Here is a 22,050-nt window from a genome sequence, read left to right as displayed (position 1 = left end):
AACAAGATAGTTTATGACATTACAGTCTCATCACGGAAAAACAATACTAATAAATTGCTACCAGCCAATAAGTTCTTTTTCCATCACAAATAATTATTGCTTACCCCTTTTGTTAGAAAATGAGTAACCGATTAGTTCTGCATTATCCCCTCACCTCAGCAATCTTAATTAACATATGATAATTAACATATGATACCGCATTAAGCGCGTTACAGAAATCCCAGCATTAGCTTTACTGCATGTCTTTCACCTTTAAAAACAAAACCAAAAAAGCCCCTATAAACTACCATGATAAAATGCTGTTCAGTTCCTTGTTGAATTCATGGAAGAAATGTGAAAATATACAACTTGAATATCATAGGAAAGATTAATAGTTTTTAATAAAGAAGTTGACAGCTGAGTGGGCTCCCTGAATTGGGACTCTAATCACTTAACAGCACATTATCTCTTTTTCTTGCATCTCTTTTTTTTTTTCTCTTCTCTTTTGATACATTTCACAAACATTGACCAGACAAAATAACCATTTAGAAATTTCTTGGGGAATACTTCTCCAGGGCTAAGATTAATGATTGTAAGCATCAGTTATAATAGCAGGGGGAAAAGAAAACATGCACACAAAAAATCTTTCCAACACCTAATTTAAGAAGGCCTATTTTGAAATGTTACATTTGAACATACCAATTCAGTAGACATCAGTAAAGATTTTTGCCTCAAGTTCTTTTTGTTTCCCTTTTTATGTAGTTAAATCAGCAAGGATAAATGTCTACAGACAAAATTATCTTACATCAAACAAATATTGACATGACTTTTAAGGTCAGTTGCTGCAAGGCCAGGATTTAAAAGCAAATTAAATTTGATGTATGCTGTTTCAAAGGTCAGTTAGAAAGGTATATGTTGCACCCACTTTACAATGCAACCCACAGGGAGGCAAACATATTGAATGCTGCAAGGAGACATTGCAATAATGAAGATAATTATGGTAATAGGTAGGTAGGTAATAGGGGCTTAATTAGATCAGAACAAGCATGTTATTTAGAGAAAAAGAAATTGCAGTGTATTAAATTAAAAGTAAATTACAACAACTCAGGTCAGTATTTATTTCAGTTTGATAGTTAACACACTTTATTGTATCTTTAAAGAGACTGAGATGCTACAGCAAAAGGCAGCAAAAATGTTTCATTGTCATCCAGTACAGTCCAGTGTCACTGTGTATGAAGGTCCTATCTGTCCCAGAATATTGCCATTCTGACAGAGGCTGTGCACACACTTAATTTCCTGGTTTTCCTTTCTGATCTCAGTAATTTTCAATAGTAACAGTGAGATGGCAGGAATCCTTTGTTATTATTTGAGTAGCTTAAGGAATAAGTAAGTGTCCATCCATGAAACGTGTCCTCACTGGAAAGGAAGAATTTCCATGAGATGAGCAGATGAAGAAGTGAGCAGGGCAATTCTGAAGATGGTTAGTGTCCACATGAGCTGGTACTCTGCTGCAATGGTACTACTCAGCTTTGTCACTGGAAAAAGCAACCCCCACCTTCCCTCAGACAACTGTTCCCAACACTTCTTTTCGCTGGATTATTCCCACTTAAAATGTTTCTGAATTTACTGCCATAAAAATGTGTATCTGACCAGCAGTCAGTATGTAATCCACAGTGCTACTGCTCTGCCCTGCCACATGACTCCAAAACCTGAACGAAAAAGGCACTGAGGTGGAAATAGAGTGCCCAAAATGTTCTTGCTCTGTACCCTGGACAGTAATTTATTTTGGAGGGATTCTGATTTATTAGCATCCTGTGGCCCTTTGCATAGGTGAAACTAACTTTATGAGATGCATGGCAGTGTAGCAGAGTAAAACAGGAGTGAAAAACAATGTATGCTGCAGGGTATGCCTTTAATGTGTAAATACCAACCAGGACGGCTATGCTGTCACTGCATCATTTAGTTTACAAAAGTGACTTTCACTGCCAGTTCTCTCTTGTGTACAGCTTTTACTCAGCAGGTAGCACAGCTTAGGGTTAAGACAGTCACCAATATTTGTGCTGTCATGCAAACTCTTGACTAGACAAATAACTCTGTCAAGCAATGTAGGGAGACCCTCACAGAGTCTTGTCCTGTTTCTCAGCTAGACAGACAGTGGCCATTAAGCAAAAACATGACAGTTGCAATTCTCTGTAAGGTAATATGGAATGATGATAGTTCAGAGAAACACACACACACCCCCCCCATCCTTCCATGGCTTCTCTTTCAAAGGTTACTGAAAACGCCTTTAACAATGAGGGTGACTCTCACTACTTTTGGCATGTATCTTTGAAACAACAATAGTCTGCAATAGTTCCCCAGAGAGTAGTCCAGTATTGCTAATGGAAATTCTGCAAGCTCTAAATTGGCTATTCTTATCTAATTTTTTTTTTTTTTTAATTCACTTGTATTACAGCCCTAGGCCACTTTACCGGTTCTGAAAATAAGGTATTTTACTGTTCATGAGTGAAGTGACTAACTCCTGCCATCTAGAGGTGGTTTCTGGAACATAATAGAGGCAGATAGAATTTCACAGGATAAAATAAAATAACTGCTTAAAAACCATTTAAGTAAGACTAAGATAAAAATCTTAGTGTCTGCCTGTCCCTTGGGACTTTTCTAGATTTTTCCCTCTTTTTCGCTCATGTGTTTGTTCATGTAAAAATGCACATTCAAATGAGAGGATAAGCGTCACATCTGTGGATGTACGAGAGTTCTTTCTTCAACGGCTCCATTCATTCATTAAAGTAAATTAGCCGACTAGGATAATTATTCTAAAATAGATTAAAACTTTCTGTTAGTATTTTTTCCCAATGTTGTATCATTTATTCTCATTGTGTTCTTGCATTCTTGGCTGCCTAAACCAGACTAGAATGGTCACAACCAGAATAAAAGAATATTAATGATTAATGGCATTCATTAAGAATAGTGAGAATGACACAAAAAAGCTCTAAGATCTCACAAAAGATTGTATTTTCTACTTAGGTTGTTGGTTAAATAGCATGTAGCCATGGCTACTGACAACAGTTTAAAATGACTTCTCTACATGCTTTTTTACAAAGGAGAAATGTCCAGTTAAGTGATCATCATGAATTTTTGTCTTAAACAATAATGCTGTTTTCTGTGCATCCCACTAACTGGGTGTGAAGATTTCATCTTGAAGAAAAAGCATGACAAGCAAACAGTTCATTGTGGGAGATAGAACCCTGGCCTCACAAAAGTTAGAAAGAGTCTTCCTGGAAAGGCAATGGTGGCCAGCAAATTCCTGCCTCTCTCATTAAGCCAAAATCACATTCCATAACTAGCAGCCAGCTTTCAGTAAGAAGTGCATTACCAAGTACAATGTGAAGCAATACAACTGCCCTACCTGACTGACTGGATGATCAAAGCACACAAGAAATAAAACAGTGCCCTAGGACTTATTGATATGAAATATGTATCAAACCCTTCCTAGGCAAAAGACTATGAAATACACTGGAATGTAACTGCTCCACGATCCTTGCACTCATCTTCATTTAAACATCTATACAATACATTACCTAATGATTTTTCACAAAGGGTTTTCTAGGCAATATGCACAGAGCAATAAATATACCTGTAGGAAGAACTTTTGATGTTAAAATAAATCAAAGACATCCTTACATTTCTACTTGTGTTGTATGCCATTTATGAGGAGTTAAGGGCTCATTGTACATTCAAAGAAAAGGGAGAAGCAAGTCCATACAGCTGTCTTCACCGCATACTTCGTACCCCTTCACACCTCATGTAGTATCTTTCATGCCTGCCAAAACCAAACTCCAGAGCTCGCAGCTCTTGCAAAACTCAAGCACGCACCACTAGGTTACGGACTTCTAGGTGGCTGAGTTGGGAAATGAGCAGAAGTTGCTGAGAAACAGAGGGAGCCCTCCTTCCGAAAGGCAAGTTAACCTGTGACAAAGCATGACTTGCATAACCTTGGGAGCCAGAGCCGTGTACAGGGTTTTTTTTATGGTACAAGTATTATTTCCCTTTTTAAACTACGTTGTATTCCTACCATTAAGATTAAACAATACTTTATTCTGAAAGCAGATGGAGCCACTGATGAAAGCTTTCAGAGATAACTTTTCAGGTGCCAACCCTAATCAATTACAGTCACAACTAATTGTTACTATGCCCTAGCGCTCTGTCAAGTGAAAGTTGTGGGGCAATCGCCAGGAAAGCAAACAAAATTTGAGGATGGAACACCCACTAAACAGTAACATTCCTGCAAACGGTTTACAAACCCTTTTTCAACGATTTCCCAACCACAGTGAAACTGACAGCGTATTTTAAGTGAGGAGAAAGAATATGTTAATTAGGCCCCCCCAAAATAACACCAAAAGAGGGTTTTTTTATTATTATTTTTCTTCAGGACACAGATATTCATGTGGAGATAACAGTTTTAGCGTTTTTCTTTTTTTTAACCCAAGAAGATGCAATTGCATGCCAACGCAGTTTGCATTGTAACACCGAGTGCTTAGTAGTACACAAGATGCAGGCGCTAACTGCTCCTGCCTAAGAGCGCTGCCTTTGGTATCCGCGCATTTACCATTTTTTATGAAGTCTCCTTCCAAAACTCTGGCAACACCGTCCCCTGTGGCGTGGAAATCCTGCCCTTCCTTGGCTCCCAACCATCCGAGGTCCAACGCGCGGACACAGCGATTCCCTGAGGAGAAAGGGCGGACTCGCCATTCTGACACCTGTTTCTCCCCCCAACTCCAGTCAGACAGAGCCCCGGGCCTTCCCGGCTCCCTGAGCCCCCAGCTCTGCTTACTTCCCGCTCGTTGCCCCTTCGGCTTCACCTACCCAGCACCGCACCGTGACGGGAAGGACGGGAGAGGGCGGGCGGCTGCCCGCCGGGTAACGGGGGGCCTGAGGGGACCGGACCGGCCGCCCTCGGAACCTTCCCGCCTGGCCGCGCGGGGCCGGGCGGGCAGCGCACCGCGCCGTGCCGCTTCCGGCTTCCGCACGGCCGGCAGGTGGGCGAGGGGGGCGGCCGACGGCGGTCCCGGCGGTGGTGGTGGTCGTGGTCGTCCCGGTCCTGCCACCCCCCCCACCCCCCGCCGCTTCCCCGTTTGAGCAAGAGAAGCGGTCGCTGGCTTCCCGCCGGCATAAAGTGCCGAGAACTACAGAGCGCGGCGATCCAGGTTGGAGACGTGTCACGACACGGTTTGGGGGCCTAGGTAAAAAAAAAAAAACAAAACAAAAAAAAAACAACTAAAAATAAGGTAAAATGCTGAATACGTGCGTTTTCCGAAAAGATAGCCTGCTGTTGGCGTTCCGCCTAACAAACAGCCTCAAATCGGGTCGTGAGGGCGCGTCGGCCTCACGCTCGGCAGCCGTTACCGGGGGGGGGATCAGCCGTTACCGGGGGGTGTCAGCCGTTACCGGGGGTTGTCAGCCGTTACCCGAGGGGGTCAGCCGTTACCGGGGGTTGTCAGCCGTTACCGGGGGGGATCAGCCGTTACCGGGGGTTGTCAGCCGTTACCGAGGGGGATCAGCCGTTACCGAGGGGGATCAGCCGTTACCGGGGGTTGTCAGCCGTTACCGGGGGGGATCAGCCGTTGCCGGGGGTTGTCAGCCGTTACCGGGGGGGATCAGCCGTTACCCGAGGGGGTCAGCCGTTACCGGGGGGGATCAGCCGTTACCGGGGGTTGTCAGCCGTTACCGGGGGGGATCAGCCGTTACCGGGGGGAATCAGCCGTTACCGGGGGGATCAGCCGTTACCGGGGGGGGTTGCCCAGCCGGCGATCCCACCGGGAACCAGGTGCGTTTCCAGAGGAGGGGATCAGGCAGAGAGGAAAGCTCCTCAGGCATGGGCCCTCACGGCAACACAGCAGCCCCCCAGGCGCTGAGGTGGCGGAGTGCTGTCGGTCACCGTGTTGCTAAAAAGTGGGGTAAGTCGTTGAAATGGCAGCGCCTTGGAAATGATTTCGTTGTTAGAAGGAATCACGGACTGGAGCGGCATAAGTACGACATACTGCTAATAAGGTTTGGTTGGTTTGGGTTTATTTTAATGTTGTAGTCTCGTATAACGCTTGCAAAGTGGTAAAACTGATTTTTGTTGAATTCTGAATGGCATCAGATGTGACCCAGGAAATTTACCCTGATTCCCCTTTTGATGAATATGCATAAGGTAGAAGCTATTTGGTGGTCAAATACAAGAAGTCTTGAAATATGGAAAGCCTCTTTTGGGTCTTAGTATTTGCGTGGCATGACAAGAGTAACCCGACAGTTCCCCTGCCCCCCAAATGAATAGCTTCTTACAGCTGTTCATTATATTTGTGACAGCAGGGTGGTTAGCGTATCACATAAGACAAGATAATATGACGCAAGGGAATGTCGTGCTTAACACAGAAGATCCAGAAATCTGCTGGTGCAATCTGCTTTCCTGTCTGCTGCAAACTTAGTGTGTGTCTTTGGGACCTGATCAAGGACAATCTTCAAGAGGGGGAAAAGACAGCATAGGAGTGGTACGACCTCAACAGAATTTAGATGCCAGGCACTTTTTATGTATTTTACATAGCGCAACCATCGGTTAAAATACACAAGCAGTCTTTGGAGCTGTGGTGGGAACTCTGCTGTCTTTGCCTATGTTTACCTTACCAAATAATGCAGCACCTGAGGAACAGCAGGTGAAACTTTTACAGAATGAAACATGCAGTGCTGGGGACCCAGTACTCACACAACATATTTTAGGGCTTTTCCTTTGAACTACTGCTCGCTTCATACACAGCCTCCCGATATCTGAACTCTGTGCTTTCTGTGCCACAGCATCAGCCATTAAGCTGCAAAGTCACGCTCGCTCCTGCTGCTGCTCCAACCCAATCACTCTGGAGCATTTTGCTCCCGAGTAGAAAACTTCAAATGAAGAAAAACCCCATATGCAGACCTGCTCCCAGTTCGGGAGCTCAGACGCTCTGTAGGGCAGCATGGTCATACCTTCTGGGGCTGAGGAGGGAACCAGGTGTGGACCTACTGTGTCCTGGGCAAGTTCTCTTACAACAGCATCGTGGATGAAAAGGAGGGTGCTAGCATGGCTGTAAGTCTCTGCCTTCAGCAAAAAGACTCTGTTTAAGCAAAAGATTGACGCTATCTTTCTGGCAGGTAGATCTTAAGTGAGTAGCTCACTGTAGGTATTTCCTTGATAACTCGACCTCTTGTCTTAGGTCCTCCCGCTTTTCTGTCCCATGCACCATCCAGGAGAGCTGGACTGCAGACAGATTCCACTGGGTCTTTGCTGTCTGAATGTTTTGTAACAGTGTTGTGGTGCCTAAACACATTTTTGGGTCTTCCATCAGCCTCCGATTACAGAAGCGTTGCCAAAAGTGGAGGTGGAACATACTGCAGAGGCATTTTAAATACTGATTAGTGCTTTTAAAAGGTGTGATACTCTGATTTGAAAGGAATTGCAGGTAAACAAAGTTTTTGCTATCATAGTTTCTGGCATCATAACACTATTAAACTCTAGACAGAAAATTTAAAGATGGTAAGTTCCCTAAAAATTTAGAACTCAGGGCAAAGATGACAAACATCTTAAGTGGAAGCTCAGAGGGAAAGAGTGATAGAATAGTGATCTGTAGGATGTTGTTACTTGTTGGGTGGTGTCTGAAAGCCTGGATTGACTTGATAGCTTTGTTAAAATGACCTGACATTGCAGTTTTGTTGTTATTTAGTTTAGTGCAACTTTCTAAAAACTACCATCTTAAAGATTTCTCATAATCTCTGTCCTCAGTAGTCATTGAGACAGTGTTTTTGATGAAAGCAGTTTGTCATTTTCGTGCTTTTGATTATGAGGTAACATGAAGAAGTCAAGGTATAAATACTAACCATTAGATTCTGTTGTTAAATCAGCATTTAAGCGGTTTGAAAATTAGCACGCAACCTCATATCGGACTCCCAGTGTCAGAAATGTCATGCTTTAGAATAATGACAGTTGCCAGCAGGCAGCTCAGCAATACGATTTTGGCTACAAAATATGACACTAATACAATTTAAACATGGTGCAAAACACTACAGGGTGAGAAAACTGATTTATGTGTGCTATCAAAAACAGATTTTAGTATTTGGTCAGGACAATATATTTCTTTGTTCGGGAAAGTTAGAATTGTTGGGTTTATTTTATAAGACCTTTTGAACAAAGACACTAATTTTTCTTCCAAGTTTAAGCTGCTACAATTCACTGCCTGCCGATGCTGCAGCTCTCCTTACAGATGCCAGCATGCATGTCTACATGTCTGCTTGGAGTTAGGGATGAGGCTGGGGAGAGCAGGTACCTCCCATTTCCTCAGTGGCCCTGGTAGCCACCAACAGACCTACTGGAATCAGCAGAACCTTGCCTGGTGTGCTGGTTTGGGCTGGGGTAGAGTTACTTTTCTTCGTAGTAGCTAGTATGGGGCTGTGTTTTGGATTTGTGCTGGAAACAGTGTTGATAACCCAGGGATGCTTTAGTTACTGCTGAGCAGTGCTCACACAGAGCCAAGGGCTTTTCTGCTCCTCACCCCACCAGTGAGCAGGCTGGGGGGGCACAAGGAGTTGGGAGGGGACACAGCTGGAACAGCTGACCCCAACTGACCAAAGGGGTATTCCAGACCATATGATGTCATGTTCAGCATACAAAGCTGGGGGAAGAAGGAGGTGGGGGAACGTTTGGACTGATGGCATTTGTCTTCCCAAGTAACCGTGATGGAGCCCTGCTTTCCTGGAGATGGCTGAACACTTGCCTGCCGATGGGAAGTGGGGAATGAATTCCTTGTTTTGCTTTGCTTGCGTGTGTGGCTTTTGCTTTATCTCAGCCCATGAGTTTTCTCACTTTTACTTTTCCCATTCCCTCTCCCATCCCACTGGGGAGGAGTGAGCGAGTGGCTGTGCGGGGCTTGGTTGCTAGCTGGGGTTAAACCACAACACCTGGGCAGAGCTGTTCCATCATGTGGGCCAGTTTCTGCTAACCACCAAAGTCTGTAGCGATTTTCTTCAAATTCCATAAGTAGAGATTGAGATTTTAAGATGACACTTGTGTCTCAGTTATCAATTGTTTGAAAGTATATTTCTGCAGTTACAGAAATCAGAGGCAGAGCAATGAGCGCTCTTAGGTGTACTTGTAGCTAAAAGAACTGTGGGGAGTTGTACAGTGCAAAATATGTTGGGGCAACTTCCTAGAGAAGCCAGTTTTTCAAAACAGGAGCCCTGTTGTGAGGTACCAAAATAAGAGCTAAACACTTCAAAAAATTCAGCCATCTTGTCATCTGCAAGGAAGTATGGTTTGGCAGCTACAGCATGAAGCAGTGTGTCCACCTGGGCCATGGAGTTGGAAGTGGTTTTTTTAGGACTATGTTTAATAAGGCAATTTTTTATGTCAGTGGAGAGGTCCTTGCTTCTTCTTTAGCTGCTTTCTTATTCCCATGATTGCTAAGCAAATATCCCTGCTGCCCCTTTCACTGTCATCCCCCATCAAACTGTGCTAATCTAGGCCTTGGGTGTGCTTGTTGGTTTGCATGTTTTGGTTTTGTTTTTAACCTGTATCTGATTTAGAATATGACACCAAGAACAGTTACAGGAGCAGAAATGAGGGAATGATAAGATGGAGCATAAGGAAGGGTGTCTATCTTGAGTGCCTGTGTTGATGAGAGAAATTCTAATGTCAGACCACGCCTTTAATCTCTCAGTTGTCCATTTCATGAAGTCAGGATAATACTTGCCTAATGTATTATAAACACAGAGTAAACTAAGCATATGTGAGTACCACACAGTTCGTTGTGGACGTGACGAGAGCAGTGGTCTGATTGATTGCCTGATGATCTCACCACTGTATTGCATTGGTTCCCTCCCAGAATGTTAGAATAGACACACGTGTTGAACTAGATGGAATTAAAATAGCGTAAACCCTTCTTGGGGAAACAGTGGTGTCTTCAAAGCAATGCATGCTCATCTCTTCCATTATTGCTAATGTGCTAGAATGATAAGTAAGCAGTACAAACATTCCTCTGTCATAGCTCTTAAATCTATATAATGATACTTTGTTTTCTAAGCCTTCATGAAGTGTGAAATTTGCATTTTTGCAGTATACCACGATTCGCTTACCTGAAGAATGCTTTTTAACTGATTGAAGTAGTTATTGAGCATGGGAAGAGAGAAGCGAAAGAGAAAATGAGCTGAATATTGCCCTTGTTAAATAGACAAGGCAAACCAAAACCAGAGGCCAATCACAAACCTACAAAACAGTGGGTTTGGGTTTTTTAAGGCAAAACACTTCAGATAGAAGTTAAGATAAAGATAGTTAAGTGCAAAGTTTAAGACGGCAAAGTCCTTTCCAGATCACAAGATTCTTCATGGTTCATCACATGACTCTTCCTAAGGGACTGGTCCCTGATTCTACATTTGAAAAGAAACTTTCAGGAAAGGAAGTTAGTGGAAATGAAGCACATTTAACATGGAAACTCCAAGATCCAGTTTTAGTGCTGGATGTGTCACGTGTATCCATGTATTTACGTACATAGTTTTGTGTGCATTCATTACATAACATTTTTTTTCCCTCCCACAGATAGTGAAAAATGCCTAAAAAGAAGACTGGTGCTCGTAAGAAAGCTGAGAACCGTCGTGAACGTGAAAAGCAGATAAGGGCTTCAAGAGCCAACATAGATTTAGCCAAACATCCTTGTAATGCTTCAATGGTAAAATAACCTGAAGTATTTTATACTACAATACTTGATTTTGAATTATGTAAAACCAGTGGTAGTACATTGACTGTATTTAATGCCACTGGAATGTCATTCTTCCTACCATCCTTCCTTTATATGAAGTTAGATTTGCATCAGAAGTATAATGCTTGAATAAAAAGTTTGATTCCTAATCAGAACCTAATTCAGAGTCCCTGTGGGGTCTGTAAATTTTGTATATTTTACCTAGAATAAAAATAATTACTGGTATTTTATTTTTTCTCTTTAGGAATGTGATAAGTGCCAAAGGTAAGTATTTTTCACCTTCTAAAACCAGTAGTTTAATATTAATTGGTTTCAAACATTTTACAGTTTTTTTTTAATGCTTGCTTTCTGTTTTTTTTTCTCTCCATGTGCCTAGACGACAGAAGAATAGAGCTTTTTGCTACTTCTGTAACTCTGTTCAAAAATTACCCATTTGTGCACAATGTGGTAAGTAGATATAATGAACAAAAACGTGCTATCCTCAGTTCCATTTGTGGTGTTAAACTCTCAGCAGTTAGAGTACCTTTGTCTTAAAGTACCTTTGTGATTTTTGGAGCAGGTTCTTTAAAATCTGCGATGAATATCCTCCTTGAGAAGAGATCTTACTTGATCATGCACTAATGTGTATGCCTCTGACCAGCAGAGGTTTCCAAGTCTGGGTCATGGCCTTGTCTTCAGTATTTGATCTTCAGAAGAACTTGTCTCACTGCCTTTTAGGATTGAGAACACCTGACTATTTTCCTAGATTGAACGTGTGGAGTATTTTTTCATAACAGCAGCAAAGTTAAAAATGCTCTGACTGCCAGCAAGGCGCCAATAAATACTGATTTTTAAGGGTGATGTAATTTCTGATCAGTTTAATATCAATTAAAGCAACAGTACATTATTCACCTTGCATGGTTTTGTAATGTAATATGCTGCTCATATTATTTATATCTGCTAGAGGGCTGATGCTTTGAAATCAGAAGAGAAGGACTCTTAGTGACAGAACTCTGCTCTGAATCAGGCTAAAATGCCCTTTTTTTTTTTTTAAACAGCTGCTTGCTTGCAGGGAGTGTTGCTAATTGTTTCATATTTTGAGGTGAATTTTGTTGTTTTACTGCTTCAACACATCCTTGCAGATTTTCAATTTTTCATTAAGCAATTTGGCTGTTTTGTAGTTTGACTCCCAGAGCTGCTGACATCTGTAGCTTCCAGTGCCTTTGTTGGGACCTGCAGATACTGAACATTTCTGGAAGCCAGGCTGTTAGTGTGCAATTTCAATGTGTCAGCCTTCATAAGTCTTCTATCATCATGCAGTGAAGTACTGAAAGCATGTTGTCTATCTTATAGTATATTACACATCTGAAACTGACTCCTGTGTGTTGAATTTATCTTAATCTGCAGTATGTTTCTGGAGGAAAAGCATTTCTAATAACAACCATGAAATCATATTGAGTCCCAGGGTTTTCCAAGACAAAGACCATTAGAGCTATTTGGTGCTTAATCAAGCGTTGGGGACAGCCCCTGTAAACCAACAGCATCTTTCTTAGAGAAGTCCCTGAGGGGTGTGAGCAAGGTAGCTGTATTGCAGTTCTCCAGACCCAGTTATACCCCCAGCACCTCTCATTGCCCAGCTCAGCCCACCACTGGTCCTTCCTCACCCTCCAAGTGCCATTAGGTGTCTGAGGTGTGATTTAATACAAAACTCTGCTAATACTGCATACTGGGATTTAATTACATTTTCAGAGTAGAATTTGGTTTTGTCAGCTCTTGAATGGGTTTGCAGGGAGCACCCTTTTGTTGGTTTCTCTAAGCAGGCAATAATGGAGACACCAAAGGGGTCTGTGGCAGGACAGCTTAAATCAGTGATAAAACTCCATTGCAGTAGCCTGGACTAACTACAATATTTTTTCTTTTTGCTTGTATAACTGCATACAGAGTATGGATCTTTTTGGTAGAGCTATTTATGTCCGAGGCAAGGAGTAGGAGAAAGTTGTCACCCTAACTGCTTGCTTATGTCAGAATGACTTTTAAGTGCAGACTGTGGCTTTTTCTCCCACCCATCCCCTGCATTTAAAGGGAATTATTTTGTCTAGGAAGTAATCTCTTAAATGGTTTTAAAAAAAAACCAAACAACAAAACCCCAACAATCACCAAAAAACCCAAGTATCCAAATACCTGTAAGTAATTAAATCGTCAGCTGCACATGTTTTTTTGTTTTGGTGTTTTTTTTTTTTCTTATGGGGCCTCAGCTTTACACAAAGCAAATGCTGCTTTTATGGTGGGACAGAACTAGCAGCAGTTTTAAATACAACTTTTTAAGATGTCATTGCTTGACTTTCACCTTAATTTTGTTCTTTGGTTTGTTTTCACATTTGAAATTCTTGCCGATGCCTCAAACCGTAGAGCAAGACAACACATTGCCTTGTTATCTTAGTACTGGGGCAAAAGATTTTGGCTGAAAGCAGACAATAATCAATTTGATCTAAGGGAGATGTGAGGGTGGGTTGCAGATTACAGACACTTGCTTACATTGTTTTTACCTGGATTTACAATTAAGCACAGGAGCTTGGTTGAAGTACTGCTCTTATATGAACATTCATTCTAATTTTTTCTTACTTTCATATAGTTTTCTTCTGGTTGCTTGCCTTTTTTTTTTTTAAACAGGAAAAACCAAATGCATGATGAAGTCTTCAGACTGTGTTATAAAACATGCTGGTGTGTACAGTACTGGACTAGCAATGGTGGTATGTATATAAAATTACAGCCTTTTTTGCACTATGAGGTTATTCTATGCAAATCTTTCTGAAAAAAGATGAAATGGATTTATGGAATGATAGCATGTACCATGCCAAGTTGTTTTTTTCTTTTTCTCATCTTACCATCACAAACTGATTTTTCCCTTATACTGGAAACCCAAATTTTGCATTTTTAGATTCAGCTCCTGCAAACTCTGACACACGTCCTGGATGCTAACAGATCTGTGCTGGTGGCAGGCCCTAAGCACATGCATTAACAGCACTGGAACTTACATGCCCCTGTAGCCAATTCCCAGTCTTCATTAAAATCTAGGATCATTCTGTAGAAACCGGTGGACTTTTGTTGCCGTCTTCTCAGTATCGCGGAGACCATCAGTATCACAGAGAGGAATCTGTTCCATGACATTAGGGGGATTTTTTTTTTTTTTTTTTTTTTTAAAAAGTCATTTGGGCTCTTAGCAGAGATAGTCATAGCTTCTGGCCTTTGAATTTTTGTTCTTAGGAGGACAAGTTAGTTACTCCATTCTGGAAAGGAAGGTATGAGATGATTCTCTGGATTAAATGCTGTATGGACTAAACCTCTGTCCTGGTTCTGCCTCCAGTTGGCAGTCAGCTGTTCTCAGTAACACAGCTGGCCTTTCTAGTCTGAAGTTCCTAAACTCATTCCATGTGTTCACTAATGCAGTATTTTCATCAACAGTTAATTCAGATCCATCATTGTTTTCTTAGTTTTGTGTGCATGTAATGCATGTAGTAGTTTGTCACGTATGGGCTGAGGAGGCTTCTTAAATGCTACAATTAAAGGATAGTTTATATGTAGATCTTGCAATTTAATCAAAAGGAAAGGTAGAGTGTCTAATTTATTTCTAATTAGTTATTTGATCTTTGCTCTCTACAGAGCTTGTGTTCTAATACAGCATGCTTTAAAATCCAAATGACTGATTTCAGCTGTAAAAATCTAGTGGCATTTTTCAGGTCATCTTTGAAATTGCATTTTTGCCAGAACATTGTTATCATTTATGGATCTCAGGTTTCAGCTGGAAGACACAATTTTCATGCATAAGATTTAAGATAGGAAATGTAAAAAACAGAAAAGGATAAAACAAAGTTATTTTGCATTATATCAAACAAGATGAACTGTGGAGCAGCTTGATAGGAATACAGATGCGGTTCATACTCACTCGCTCAACTGAAATGAACCCACTGAGAAAATGAATACTTGGATACATTTGGGGTTATGGAATAAGAGTCTCTTGGTATTGCTGAAGTCCCAAGATGATATCTTTCTGTAATTGCAGGGTGCAATCTGTGATTTCTGTGAAGCTTGGGTGTGTCATGGGAGGAAGTGTCTCAGTACACATGCGTGTATCTGCCCTCTCGCAGATGCAGAATGTATTGAGTGCGAAAGAAGTGTCTGGGACCATGGTAGGTTGCTCACACTTAAAAGTAAGAAAATCTAACTGATACTTTTCTCCTCACACTGCTTAAGTTATTGTACCTATATTCTTAACATAGCATTTTTAATCTTCAGTGATTAGTCCTTGCAGTATGTTCATTCAAAGGAAGGCATTCTCCCTATTTTAAAAATAAACCTTATGCAGTGGGGAATGTAAACGACCTGCTCAAGAACATACAGTGCTCAACTTGGGGATGGTTATGTAATCTAAAGTATTAACTGTCTTATCAGCTGAGTGCTTCACATTATTAAGCACTGCATCACATTGTCAACACACAATTTTCTGCCATTCCCACTCCATTCATCTACGCTAGTACAGGTATTTGGATTCCCAATTGCTTAGCAAACCATACTGATCTCCATCTGTGGAATCCTTTAAAGTGTTTATTTCAAGTGTGCATGAGAGGTGAGGGGGTGGGAGGAAAGGAGACTGGATGAGAGAGGATGTGATCCAATTTAAGAAGAATACTTAGTGCCATAGTCAAATTAAAATGAAGAAAAGCACTAGACATAATACTTTCTTTATATTTATGCTGTCTTGTATTGTGGCCTATGTGGTATCTTTCATTGTAATAATGGATGGCAGTGTCTAATTTAGGACTTTGTTGAAGCGTTTGTGACAGAAGGGAGAACTGTTCTTCAGTCAAAACTACTGCCTAAATTGTTTGCAGAGCAGAATTTGATAGTATGCCCATTGCTGATTATTTTGCCTTGATAAATCTTTTAGGAGGCAGAATATTTGCCTGCTCTTTTTGCCACAATTTCCTCTGTGAAGATGATCAGTTTGAACATCAAGCCAGCTGCCAAGTTCTGGAAGCAGAGACATTTAAATGTAAGTTAGTTATTCATAGTCCTTTCCCCACAGCTAAACAGACTCTCCAATTGCTTCCTCTATGCTTCAGAATACTCCCTATCACCTTTTCCAAATAGCTTTTATTATGACTGGAGTAGGGGGCCTGTTTCCTATGTGCTTGGTTTTGATACCCAGTTATCTAGACGAGAGGTTTTGTCTCTGACCTTCCTCCATGCCAGATGTACATGGCAGTTGTTTCCCTGCCTGGCTCTTACAGGCCACCCATGGGAAGTTGCCTTTGCAGGAGCCAGCAGCCTCTGAAGTTGCAGTGTTGGCAGTGGCCAGGACTGCAGCAAACCTGCTGGAACTGCTGATGCTGCTTTTTTTACTCCACAAAGCTCTACAGGCAAGAAAGGGCTCTCTTCTGCTCTTGTGACTGTATGATGAGCTATTTCTAGATACCTGTTCCTCATGGAAAACAGCTGCCCTAAATATACCACCTGTGTTAGTCTGGCTTAACTTTCCCAGACTGCTGTGGATGGCCTGTATTTTGGTCAAGGGTTAGCATCTGTTGATTTTGCAAAAGCAGCAAGTGCTGAGGAAGGCCATGACTCAGGAAGCAGTCATTGTCTGATTCAGTGGGACAGGGTGAGCATGGAAGGAAGTAACAAAAATAGTGTTCATCCAGTGCATGAACTCAAGTGTTAGTTTCTTCACTGACCAGTGGGCTGTGGACATGCGTGTCAGTAGATGTAGTAAATGTTGATACAAATCCACTTTTACTGAGTAAAGAACAGGTAGCTGAAGACTTTATATCCTTTTGAACTTTAGTTGTGTGGGCAAAACCAAAACTGGTATTTGTAAGAGGATATGATGGCCATGCCCGACTTTGCTAGTCCACTACATATCTCTGGCCGAAACAGGGAAACTTCAATGAAAGTTAAAAAAACATCACCAAACCAAGACTATGCATGTTTAAAATAATCTTTTTTAGAAGTATATCTTTCCTACCCACCATTAACTACTATGTGGTTTATCCCCGAGACAAGCGTTTGTCGCTTCCAAAACTTGTATGTGTTAATTTTGACTATTATAACATTTTCAGTCCTTATTATAGAAAATCAAGGTGCTCTTTATCATGTATAAGACTGTTTTCTTTAGAACTGACTAATCTCGTCCTAATTGATTTCTCCCAATTCAGAATATTTGTTGATTTTAATGTTATAGTCTGTGTCTATAGAAATTTCTTATCTCCTTTTCATGTCCCATCCTTTTTTTCCCCAGCCAGCTATTTTCTAAGCCTTGATTAGCTTCCCTTGATTTATTCTGCCAGAATATCTTGCTGCATAGCAATACTGAAGCAGCAACAGCTGTTCCACAAGAATGTTTTTTTCAGTGATTGTTGGAAGCTTTTAATTCACAGATGTGATGTCACACCCTGAATAGAGAAATTGCTTTTTGAGGGTTTTCACAGTGTTCAATGTTTTGTGGCACAGTGCAGTCTTGGTAGAGAGGCAGGATTTCTGTCAGTGTGTGGTAACAAGATTATAAAACCTGAACTTTTACAGAATACATGAACTTTAAATGCGGTCATGCAATTGTAGTCTAAATCCCATTCTAGCTGTGAAAAAGGTATTGTTACTTTCCACCACTATCTGAGAGAAGTTTTTTAAAGTGCCAATACTCCAGAAATGTTTGAATACATATGCATTAGCATTTCCAGTTCCATCTTTAAACATGTGACCGAGCACTAAATCCTGTGGCTGTCTGGCTGATGTGGAGAACTCATGATATTTATTACTTCAGATTCAAAAACTGTCACAGGGGTAAGGCAAGGTGGAAGGGAACAAGTACTTGGACAGCGACTGATAAAATACGTATTACTGCTGCTTGAGGAGTAGCTATTCACTCAGCTTTGCATTGCTGCCAATTCCCATGTGGTTGCCTTTACTATACCCCCTCTAGTGGAGTGAAGAAACTAATTTGAAGCTTCAAGACAAGTCACATTTTGAGCACTGATTCTTCTCTTTACAGCTCATGTGCCAGCTACAATTATTTCACACAGATTTTCATATGAAGTTGTATGCAATAAAGTACATTTGCAGAGGACATGACAGAAAATGCAGAACAAAACAACTGTTCTAGGCTTGGAAGTTCACAAGCTTTAAGTGTTCTCACATCCCATTTAAATGAGATAATGCTATTAAAGGCCACCATGGCATTGTTTAGTGACAGTAAAATACTAGCACTTCTTTTGATACTAAGAGAAAAGGAAAAGCAAGATGATCATTTAATACCAAACTGGTTCTGAAACTTCTGTTTTTAAAAGTTTGGAAACTCAAGAAAGAATTAAACTTTTTTCCCTCTTCAACTTTTAGTGTCAAATTACATTATTGCAAGGAGGCTTAGATGTGAAAAAAACCTGGTAAAATGATACTGTATGGTAAAATGAGTGATTCGTGTTGCCAAAGTGCAGTTGTGTCAGGGAATTAAAAATAAATGCCTCAATTACATTATTACATATTTTTGCAAGGTCTTAAAAACATCACAGATCTGCAGTTTCCAAGTACTGAATTTTATATATTGATTTTCTCCAACAGGTGTTTCCTGTAACAGGCTTGGGCAGCATTCATGCCTGCGTTGTAAGGTAAAGACAGTTGCACGTAGCTGTGATTTTAGACTTGTTCTCCTTAGCCTCCAAGGCTGGTATCAAGCCTTGTCATGTCTTCCTCTGCATTGTTAAAAAAGGTATTCATACTTTTTGTATTAGTTTCTGAAGCCTGGGGGCAGACTTATCGGGGACAAAAGGGCTTCTATCTGTGCTTGCTTGTTAACCACAAGCCGATGTTGTGCATCCCCATGCCAGGTGAGGAGATCTTCACTTTGTCCAGCCCTCTGTGTTTAAGTTGGGGCTGTACGATGTTTGGGCCATTAAAAAAAAAAATCAAACAAATCCTTGTTCTTGAACAGAATCCAAGGCTTTGGAATATGTTTTGATCCAGCATAGAACTAAGACAATTCTTTTGTTTGTTTTAAAAACAGTCAAGTGTTGATCTGACCAGAAAACACTGCAGCCCAGATCCAATAGAAATCATCTCCACAGCTAATCCAGTTTTACACATGCACAGGCCAATTTGTTGATGTCAGGCTTTTGGTTTTACACACTCAGAAGTAATTTTGTGTAAAAAGTTCCACCTGCTTCATCATCAGCATTGCCCAGATTTCTCCAGGTGCTGGTTCACTGCCTGCTCTTACTCTACTTACCCTACATATGTTTCCCTGCAGTCTCCCATAGCATCAATTTCATATTGCAAATTGTTCCTTTCTCCAGATATCTTCACTGGCACCATGGTGCTCAACATGTGAAATTTCAATCTCTAATTCTTGCCTTCAGGTCACTGCATAGTTATGTTCTGGCATACATCTCTGATTGTATTTTATTTAAGCTTGTCAACGTAAACCAAAGTTTGCCAGGCTCCCTGTGGGTAGCACTATAATCCAGTCCTTGAGTATGTTACTTTCTCTACTTGTTTATCAGCACTTTTATCCAGCTTCTTCCCCAGGAAGCCATGAAACTATGTTCAACACAGAAGTGGTTGCTCTGTGCACAGACTCCAGTTCCACTGCACATAGAGCTCGTTAAATTTTAATCCCAACCAGAAAATCCTGCTGCTGTTAGACACTTTTTTTGCTTGCTTCTTGCTGAAGAGGATGCTTCTATGATTAACACATTTAGCCTTTTTATTCTCCTTTTACCCCACAGGCTTGTTTTTGTGACGATCATGTGCGAAGTAAGGTTTTCAAGCAAGAAAAAGGAAAAGAGCCTCCCTGCCCTAAATGTGGCCATGAAACTCAGCAGACAAAGGATCTGAGCATGTCAAGTAAGCCTGCTTCTCTAACCAACAAGCTATACAATACCATTGGTGACTACTTTTCTGCGTAGGAACACTGAGTAAAGCCTGATTACTTTCAATTGTTTTGCAAAGCTTTGCTGCATTTGTTTTGGGAAAAAATTCATGTTTCCTAGATCTAGAATTGAGTGAGTAGTCTCTCAGTCTTAATCCTTAATTGATTCCAATACAGGGAAAGCTTTTGTTTAGTTGAAGATTTTAGTTATGGAAAAATTGCAAAAAATCACCGCTTAAGCCTTTATTTCATCTACAAGAAGCTGGCTAAAGAATTTTAAAGTGCAATTTGATGACATGCATACAATCTACCTCCACCACTCTTGAATAAATCACAGTATGTATTATGTCAGCAAAGCACATCCAATTACAGGTTTTCTTGACGAGAGTACCAAAGGGTTTATCCTAAAACCAAAGTCATACTCTGGGGGCAGTTACTGTTTATACAGACTTGGCTGCAGGGGGACAGACTATGTGTAGCAGAAAAGTTCTGTCAGTGTAAGGATAAAATCTGAAAGTCAGATTTAGAAAAAAGCTGCCTAACATTGTACACTCTTTGCTGAGTAGTGAAAAAGGATGGAAAAGAAATGTCAGATGCTCTGCTCAAATTGCCGTTGAGGGGTGAGAACATGATGATTTTTCTCTGCCTGCAGCACGCTCTTTGAAGTTTGGCCGACAGACTGGAGGAGAAGATGCAGACGGAGCTTCTGGTTACGATGCTTACTGGAAGAGCCTCTCCTCCAGCAAGGCTGCAGATGCAGGTGATCGTGAGGATGAATATGATGAATATGAAGCAGAAGATGATGATGAAGATGACAATGATGAGGGAGGGAAGGAATCTGATACAGAGACCACAGATGTATTCAGCAATTTGAATTTAGGAAGGACCTATGCTAGTGGGTATGCACATTATGAGGAACCTGAAGATTAAGCTTGATATGCTGGCAAGCTAAAAACACTTGGAAGGAGCCAAGCAGTGCTTCACTCGAGTTGTGTACATGCCAGTAGGATAGCTCTATCAGGTACTTACATATCAAAGTTAGGGAGTAAAGAGTGTGGGACTTCTGCAGTAACTCCAAGTGATTTTTTTTTTTATTTTTTTTTTGTATAAACCAATATTGAGTTTGGGAGTGGGGGAGAAAACAGGAGTATTTTTATTCCATTAAGCAACCAGGGTGGATTTGTCCTTGAGTTACTGAGTATACTGGTTCAATGCCGTTTTCCCCTACCAATACAGGAACATGGGAGGGCTGACAATTTGCTTATCAGAAATTAAGTTATTTTTTACAATAATTTTGTTAACTGATTTCATAAAATTAATGTAGTGGTGGGTTGGTGACTGGTTTTTTTTGGTCTACACAATAAAAGTCAACTGCATTCTCTAATGAATTGTCATAAATATTGATCTCCCTTGAATAGTTGGAAAGCGGGTTGTATACAAAGTGTAAATTGACACTAAAATAACTTCCTTGTTTATGTAGGTAAGGCAGATCAATGTAGCCCTCTATGTACTTGAACATTACCTTCCCAGCATTTTTAGTATTAGATATTAATCAATGCAGCTGTATGCAGTCATTACAAGTGCACCCCAGATAATCAAAAATTTTATTGCAATAAAAATGTTGGTGTATCCTATCTGCCACTAAAATCTATAAGACAATTTCTCATTAGATCAAAAAGACACTAGTTTCTTCTGTGCCTAGCCTTCAACTCCCTTCCTTGCACATGATACAAAAAAATAAAAAATTTGATAGGGTTCAAATACTGTTCTGTGCAAATGTGCTAGTACAAGGCAAGTGATCAGCACATCTGAGCTGAGGAGGTGACACTTGCATAAGTGTTTGCAGTTATTCTGATTTGAAAGTCAACATGCTAATTACCAATCTACACATCTAAGTGATAGTATTTAGTCTCCTCCTGTAGAGCAGTCTTGCAAGGATAGCAACTTTAACAGCAGACAGATCAAGGTACAAGGGCAGCCACCTGAAGTGTTACTCCAGCTTTCTAAATGCCATGCTTAAATGCAAGAGAGCCTTTTCTTGTTATCTGTCAAGTATTTGAACCGATTATAGAATTACCTACTTTTGTGGTGCTTTCTCTACTGTTTCTTAACAGTTAAAGGTCATATGTTGGCAGAGCATACCCTATTGAGAATAATTTTTAATGATGTTAGGATTGCCAAATGAGCATTGCCTAACAAAAGATTGAGGGACCTGGCCCTGATAGTTCCCTCCTAAATGCCTCATACCAAATGAATAAAAGACATGAGCTGGAATACATCCAGGACAAAAACAAACTGACAAAGAGCATGACTTGGTTATGGCAGCTGAGGGAAGAAACTGCACTGGAGAGAGGGACATGACCTGATCAGTGCATGTCAAGTGCTTGCCTTCAGAACTGGAGCAGAAACCATGCACTG

The 22,050-nt window shown here is 40.9% G+C and overlaps 1 protein-coding gene and 1 long non-coding RNA gene across 4 annotated transcripts; one reads left to right on the top strand and one right to left on the bottom strand.

Annotated features, from left to right (window-relative positions):
* Positions 1-1,094: 1,094 nt before the first annotated feature.
* On the bottom strand, positions 1,095-4,951 carry LOC142034494 (uncharacterized). 2 transcript variants are annotated; one of them, XR_012651662.1, is made up of 3 exons: positions 4,843-4,951; positions 4,586-4,702; positions 1,095-1,395 (listed from the first exon to the last, which is right to left on the bottom strand). It is a non-coding gene; the product is annotated as an uncharacterized LOC142034494 (long non-coding RNA). The 2 variants fall into 2 exon arrangements; XR_012651663.1 differs by having other exon boundaries at positions 4,811-4,940.
* Positions 4,952-5,037: 86 nt separating this feature from the next.
* On the top strand, positions 5,038-21,020 carry ZNF330 (zinc finger protein 330). 2 transcript variants are annotated; one of them, XM_075035803.1, is made up of 10 exons: positions 5,038-5,219; positions 10,577-10,706; positions 10,981-11,000; positions 11,113-11,183; positions 13,386-13,465; positions 14,776-14,902; positions 15,661-15,765; positions 18,327-18,373; positions 19,490-19,607; positions 20,285-21,020. In XM_075035803.1, the coding sequence occupies exons 2-10, from the start codon at positions 10,587-10,589 to the stop codon at positions 20,560-20,562; spliced, it is 966 nt and encodes a 321-aa protein (XP_074891904.1). In that variant the 5' UTR covers positions 5,038-5,219; positions 10,577-10,586; the 3' UTR covers positions 20,563-21,020. The 2 variants fall into 2 exon arrangements, with proteins under 2 accessions (XP_074891904.1, XP_074891913.1); XM_075035812.1 differs by having other exon boundaries at positions 5,040-5,183.
* Positions 21,021-22,050: the final 1,030 nt, after the last annotated feature.

Source organism: Buteo buteo, chromosome 1 (assembly GCF_964188355.1).
Source record: "Buteo buteo chromosome 1, bButBut1.hap1.1, whole genome shotgun sequence".
In the NCBI taxonomy this organism is placed as follows: domain Eukaryota; kingdom Metazoa; phylum Chordata; class Aves; order Accipitriformes; family Accipitridae; genus Buteo; species Buteo buteo.
Note: the sequence above shows the minus strand (reverse complement) of the source record. Positions and strands in the feature narration are given on the sequence as shown.